Below are 7,500 nucleotides of genomic sequence, written 5' to 3'. Positions count from 1 at the left end.
ACACACACACACACTCTTGGGGATTTGTTTTATATACACACACACACACACACACACACCTGGGAAAGGCTGGCACAGGTCTACTAGCTATGCCCCCTTCTGCCCAGACTGCCACCAGAACCCTTTATCAGCTACCTTAAGTCCCTCAACAAAGGGTGTCCGATCTTACTGTGCAATATTAATATTAACACAAATGGTAGTTTGACCAAGAGCAAGACTATTAGGAGTGGCCCACACAACGTCACCAAATAAATATGCAGGTACTCTCAAAACATAAATATCTCTACACAGATCAGCTACAATGAAAGGTCTAAATATGATTAATAATAAGTAATAAAAACAATGATAATACTAAATATACATTCACAGTGACATCAGAGTTCAAAACCACAGGAAATATTTAAAACAACATTGCAGGACAGTCTCAAATAAATAAAGAAAAATGTCTAAACTAAGCTTCACTATATTCCCGATTTGAGAATTTCTATACCCTAGAAACTTACTTCATTAGACAAGGCAGATTTGGTGAATGGATCTTCTAGTTGTTCTTAGGTCCAGCACAGAATGCTCTATCTCAATAAGAGACTTCTCAAATTAATATCTAAAGTATTACTTCTGGGATAGCTTGTAAAATGACATATTTTCTTGTCATCTGACTTTTACTTCCCAGGCCAAAAACAACCATTGATGGCAGCTGGTAGCATTTAGCATCTCCCTGTAAAAATACATAGACAAGGACTTCTCTTCAGATCTCTGGCAGATGCTGGAAGTCCTTGCTTTTAAGACAAGTAATGAATTCACCCTAAAGACAATACAGAAATTTTCCAAGTACAAACATTGTGTCTCTTGCTGTAATTGAAAACTGTAAGATACCATCTTTTATGGCCTAGCCATAAAGTAATTTAAATTCAGTTATCTTTCTGTAGTTAACCTCCTGTTGTCCAGTTTCCACTGTTAAAATATATGCATTTAAACAGTTACAATAGTGCATGTACATTTCTGTTCTCTTCCAGTAGAGCACACTGTGGCTACATTTCAAACAGCACTCTGCAAATACCCTTTTCAACACATGCGTCTGTACAAGCAGTTTGATATCCACATGGCATAAAGTTCTAATACAGTTGTAACACTAGCATCTTACAAATCATTTTGATAGTAGAAAAATCATCCCTGATCAGCATTAGTAAGAAATTGAGGTCCCTCATCAAGTCAACTAAAGCTAATTTTGAAAAGAAAGTTGCCAAGGATAACCGTAAGGCCTTCTATGGCTACGTCAAAAACCTAAATGGCAACGCTCAGGTCTGTTTTGAGCTAGTACAAAATGGATCAAAATACACTGACCCGTCTGACATTGCCAACATCTTGGCTGACAGGTTCAGTGCAAATTTCTCCCCCCCCCCCCACCACCACCACCACCACCACCACCACCTACAGGGCCTATTACCATTCCAGGGGATTGTGTAAGTCCAATTATTACTGATACGTTGGTTAACAAGTCTCTATCTAAAGCTAAAAACACTGCCTCCATAGGACCAGATGGTGTCCCAGGCTGTGTCATATATGCGAGCTCCAAAAGGAATTAACCCCACATCTTAATACCCTGTTCAGTCTCAGCCTCTCCACAGGATATGTGCCCAGAGAATGGCGCACGGCAACGGTGGTCCCACTACACAAGGGTGGGGCCACAACTGACCTTGGGAACTACCAACCAATAAGCCTGACCAGTCTGATCTGTAAGGCTATGGAGCAAATCATTCTGGAACTCCATTGGAGAGATTGGGAACCTCCAGTCGCTGGACCCCACACAGTTCGGCTTCGTCAAGGGCAGATCATGCCTCCTGAACCTGGTGGATTTCTTTGAGACAGTTACTCAGGCTATAGATAAGGGAAAGGAGGTACGCACGGCTTACCTTGACCTTGCTAAAGCATTTGACACCATTCCCCGTTCGGGTATTATTGATAAGCTCACCAGCCTGGGCATAAACCCTTGCGTCACAAGATGGATCGCAAACTGGCTCTCTGACAGATCCCATAAAGTAAGAGTAGCGGGATCTATGTCCAAATCCAGACCAGTAATGAGTGGTGTGCCTCAGGGCTCTGTCCTGGGACCCTTCCTGTTTGGCATATACTTCTCAGAAGTACAGGCAAGCATGGAAGGGCTGTGGCTGACTAAGTTTGCGGACGACTGCAAACTGGATGCAATATAGAGTCTCCGGCCGACATGCAGATCCTCCAGAAGGGCCTAAATGAGACTGATGCATGGTGTCAAAGCCATGGTCTCAAGCTAAATGCAAAAAAATGCGTAGTAATCCCCTTTGGAAAAAACAGAGTACCCACAAACTACAGCATAGGAGGTAATCCCCTGAAATCTGAAGAAGAAATAAGGGATCTAGGGACCCAAGTAGATAGCCAGCTTTCCTTTGATAACCATGTTGCCAAAGTGGTCAGAAAATCCTTCTATGTGACCCATCTGGTCATGAAAGGGTTCACATCAAGATCTAAGGATGTAATGGTACCCCTCTACTCTTCCCTCATCAGACCCATTATTGAGTACAATGCACCAATTGGAATGTACCTGGCTAGACATCTCCAGCAGGTGGAGAGACCACAGAGGTACCTAACCAAGAGAATTACTGGCCTCAAACAGTTGCCCTATGCAGCACGATTAAAAAAGCTAAGACTATTCTCTGTTGCATACTGCTTTCTCAGAGGCGATCTCTAATGTACAGAGCCATGTCCAACCCAGAATTGTTGAACATGCTCCATCTTAGCAAAACCAAATCTACTCGAGCTACACGCTCTAGGGATATAAACCTCAACACAACAATGAATAGAACATGCTGGAGGGATAGATTCCCTTCGCAGAGACTTCCCTTACCATGGAACAGGGTCCCGATCTACATAAGACAGAGCCCCTCACTATCACTCTTAAAGAGGAACCTTGATGAGTGGATGGGTAGCAGAAAGTTCACGCTGGGGATCATACCAACATCACTACTAGATAGGGGCCAAGGGTACTAGCTGCTAGTACAAGGGTCTAGGGAACTACTAAAGGGGCAGTGAATACCGCACAGTGTGGCTGGGCTAATGTATGCCTTCAGGCAGATAGCTCAGTACCAACCTATGAACCTATATTCACCAATGACATATAAATATTTACAAAATTCCAGCTAGCTGGGCTGGCAGTATTTCATCACACTTCTTCCCCCCTTGAAAACTCTAGCTTTTCAAGTGACCCTTGAAAACATTGCTTGAGAGGAATGAACCTTTCTGGGAATGCATTACTGTATTCCCTGTCTTGAGATTCCAGCTACCTTTGCATTGCTGACCCCAATACAGTGCTGCAATGTTATATCATATGGCTGCACCATAGTAACTTGTGATTTTGCTGACTGTCTCCCTGTAGCCATAGATCCCCCTCGGGCTCCTCCTGCCTCCTACTGCAGATACTTAGCACAGGGGCCTCTCTGTTATGATAAAGTTTCATCATGTTAACATGGTATAGTTTGTGCTCTGCCTCCTGCCTAGCAGTTCTGACAGGTAGTTAACATCAGTGACCTTCCTTACGCCTTTGAAGGCTTTCTCTGAAGCTGCTTGCAGCTTGTTGTGTGACAGGAGTGAGAACATAACCTGCTGCTCCACAGCATATTCTCCAGCTCAAGCATTTCTGCCATACCAGACCTTTTTCTGCTGTTGGGCTTCTGCCATGTTCTCCTGGGCCAAGTCCATGAGGTCCCTGAGCCTTGGCCTGAGGTTTAGGATGTATGTCACAGCAGGCTCCTTGTGGGATTTTCACTCAACCTCCCACTCATCACAAATCAGATGTTATGGTCCCCTAACCTTGTGCCCATGCAGCAACTCAGAGGGTGAAAAACCTGCAGATTGCTGGAGCAACTCTATGCAAGCAAACAACAAATGGGACAAATATTTTTCCCACTCCCTCTTAAACTGGTCTGCAAATGCCTGTGGCATGGTCTTTAGTGTAGTTTAACCTCTCCACCAGACCATTAGTCTGGGGATGGTAGTGGGTGGTAATTAGGTGCTTCAGCCCGCAGTGTTTCTACAGGCAAGCCAGCAGGTCTGACATAAAACTGGCATCTGTCAGTCAGTATTTCATTTTGGAAACCTATCCTGCTGAAAATCTGTAACTTAACATTTGCCACCTTTTCTGCCTCAGTGGAGGACAGAGCCACCACCTCAGGGTATCTGGTAGCATAATCTACTACCACTAGAATATACTTCCCTGTGGAACTTGGGGTACTCAGAGGCCCACAGTATCCATAGCTACCCTCTGAAATGGCTCCTCACTCACAGTCAAAGGCATCAAAGGAGCTTTGACCTTGCCTACCTTTTGGGACTGCTCACAGGTCTGTATTGTAAGTGCTGATATTAAGCTAATTTGGGTTTTAAATCGAATAAGTTAATGGATCAACCACCAGCTGTTAGCAGAGAATTGAAACTCTCCATACATGCAGATTGCATGATATATAAATTGATATTGAGAATTAAATGAACATTAAATTATGATATAATGAACAGTTGTGGGCAAGAATTAAGGTGGGAGAAACATTCGGAGATAATTTCGAGTCTTTTCAATGTATAAATCATAAATGAAGATAAAGCAAAGGCCGTGTGCCCATACATGAATTGGTTCAGCAATACCCATGTTTATGGGGCATAATATGAGGCATTTGTGTTTAGGAAATATGATTCATTATGGCAGCTAAGGATGTGTAGAAAGAGAATAAAATATAATTTAAATATTGAGAAGGCGGAATCTCTTGATTATGGATCAGGATGGTAAGATACAAGTAATGAAAATGTTTTAGTCCCTTTAGGTCAGGTGTATTTTTATCAACTAGAGGAGAAGTTGTGAACCATATTTAATAATGAGTTTAAGGAATTTATTTTGGGAGGAGAAGGAGGGCAAGAGTTAAGTGGGATAAAATGATTTTTCTCACAAACAAGATAGTTTAGGGCAGGCTACTTTCCCTATCAGGGATGGATAACCGAATGTAGATGGTGCCAGGTGAAAGACCAGCTTTGTTAGTTTTTTAGTTGAATTTTGAACAGGCACTGCTGCTAAAAAGGAGATAATTAGTAGGACATACGAATTATTGCATGATAACTATAAGAATAAATCTGGAGATGTTAGTTGAGAAGAGATACTGGAAAGGCAATAATACAAAGGAACCAATGGTAGGATATTTGTATGGCTCCCAATTAAGCAGCAAAGTTCATAAGGTTTAGGATCTTTGCTTGAAAATGTTTGCACTGGAATTTTTGTACTCCAAGCAGACTTCAGAGAAGGTATGATGGGAAAGAGAGAAGCAGTTGGGAACATGTTTTAGAGGACTGTAACTAGACCAAGTTTAATACTTTCTTCCAAAGTACTTTGTCAGAAATGTTGTGGGAGCAAATAGTTGTAACTTAAGGAAAGGAATCTTTTGAGTTGAGATATGTCATCTGAATTGCCTGGAAATAGTAAAGTCTTGCCAAGTTTAATGCTATTACCTGCCAAAAAATCAAGTGGAAATCAGAATCTAACTAAACTGTAATCAAAGTACTGAATATTGAAGACAAAAAATGGAGGTAGGATTTTTAGAAAAGGGAAAGAGCAAATTACAGAACAAATGAATGGAATTTGTATAGTCTTGGAGTAAATGATAGTTGTTAAAAAGAAAACATATGTAATGGATAATTGAGGATAACAAACCATAGTAACATTTTTAATTACATTTTCTAGTAATGTATGTGTACCTACATTATTACTGTAATCTTGAGAATGTAATAAAGATATGGGCCCTGGGTACTGAATCGGTTTGTAGAAAAAAATGAATGATCTAAGCTGATTTTTGATAACAGTTAATTGTTGACCTGCCAGTATAACCCCACCCATTCAGTTACTTCCTGCAGCCCCCTGTTTTGAAGTTACCATTTACCACTGAAGCGGTGGCTTATGGAACTAGATCTTTTTTCACTTGCTGAGAGAGAGATGGAATTGCATGACTTGGGTGTGCTAAGCAGTAACAGTGCAAATGTGATAGGATTAGGTCAGGAAGAAAAATGATCCAGGTGGGGTATATGCCTGTCATATAAAGGAAGCCCAGTTCATCTTGCACAATAGGAAACACCTTTTTCACTGAAATTATGGTCCACTATGTAGTGCAGTGATTTACTAGAAAGGGTGACAGGTGCCAAAATTGACGGACATGTTAAAAGCACGGGATATGTGAAGTGAAACAAGGAAAATGTGAGATGAAGTTACCTTGTACTTGTTTGTAGACCATACTGACTTGCAGTCCTTTCCTTCGGGCATTGTGTGGTGTATGATGTCAAATGAGTACTGACTTTTCCAGGAGGGTGATTTACAAGTTTCTCGTGAGATCTCTTGTACATGAAGAAGGTAAGTCTCTGCATTAATCACTCCCCCCAAACATCCACCTAAACCAACACTACAAAGTCCCCATGGATAGTTTACAGTTTTACAGTCAGGATCTGATTTTCTGTTTTACTCCATTCTGGCAGCCTCATTGACTGTTGTGCCTGTCATCTAACTGTCTCCATTTGAGATAGGTTAAAACATCAGATTAGAGGCAGGTTAAAACATCAGATTAGAGGCATGTAGTAAGGATGCAACACTCAAAAGTGGTCAAGAAGAAACCCCAGGAAAGGTGGGCAATAAACTGGAAAATACATTTCAAACTATTCTCAGAAATGCAGTCATCCTAAAGAGGGAACAGTGGGCTAAGGTTTCCATATTTTTTCTTCCGTGCTGGTTTTGCATATGGTTTAATTAATACTTTTCATTACTTTGTCTTGTGCAACTGTTTTGCTTGATTATTGGCCAGTATATTTTGGGCAACTCTTACTTTAGATTCTTTGCTCTTAATATCTGTATTCTGAAGTTATATTTCATCTAAATGTGATTTTTAAATTGTCTTCCTTGTCTGCAGGACTGCAGATGTGTTTCTAAGAAGAATAAGGGTTAATTGTAAAATACAGCATGTTTTTAAATTTTTGTGAATTTTAATTTAAATAAATTAATGCTTAACATTTTCTATTTACTGTCTGAAGTGTATCAAAACTTGTTCTCCATTTTCCAGAGTTTGACAATGCAGCTAATTTACTAGCAGCAAATCCTGATGCCACTACAATATCCATCAGAGATGCTAGAGGAAAGGCAGAAAAGCGTGGTGCTTTGGGAGACCTGGGAAGAGAAGAGGATGATGATTTGTTGGGTCATGAAGATTCAGATAAAACTGAGGTTAGACACTTGCAGTTTATTTCCATGGACACTATGACGTTTTTTTTTTCTTTCTGTGTAGTATTGACTTGTTCTGAATTGTATCAACAGTGTCATAGGTGTGTATTAAGTCTAATCAGAAAGTCAGATGCCCTTTAATGGAACTCATGCTTGCAAAACTTGTAAACGAATGTCAACTATCATGTAATTTAATGGTTGATATTCTGGACCTTTTTAAATTTTAAACATTAATT

The 7,500-nt window shown here is 40.6% G+C and overlaps 1 protein-coding gene across 6 annotated transcripts in view; it reads left to right on the top strand.

The window, feature by feature from the left end:
- Positions 1–7,500, top strand: part of YIPF1 (Yip1 domain family member 1) — a 293,231-nt gene that overhangs the window by 17,311 nt on the left and 268,420 nt on the right. For all 6 annotated transcript variants that reach the window (XM_044085462.1, XM_044085465.1, XM_044085463.1 and 3 more), the window contains exon 3: positions 7,107–7,267. In XM_044085462.1, the coding sequence (XP_043941397.1) occupies positions 7,107–7,267 (161 nt within the window). The remainder of the gene's footprint in view (positions 1–7,106; positions 7,268–7,500) is intronic.

This window comes from Protopterus annectens, chromosome 10.part0, assembly GCF_019279795.1.
Source record: "Protopterus annectens isolate FY-2018-M chromosome 10.part0, PAN1.0, whole genome shotgun sequence".
Lineage (NCBI taxonomy): Eukaryota > Metazoa > Chordata > Ceratodontiformes > Protopteridae > Protopterus > Protopterus annectens.
The sequence above is the reverse complement of the archived record's forward strand: the minus strand, read 5'-3'. Positions and strand labels throughout refer to the sequence as shown.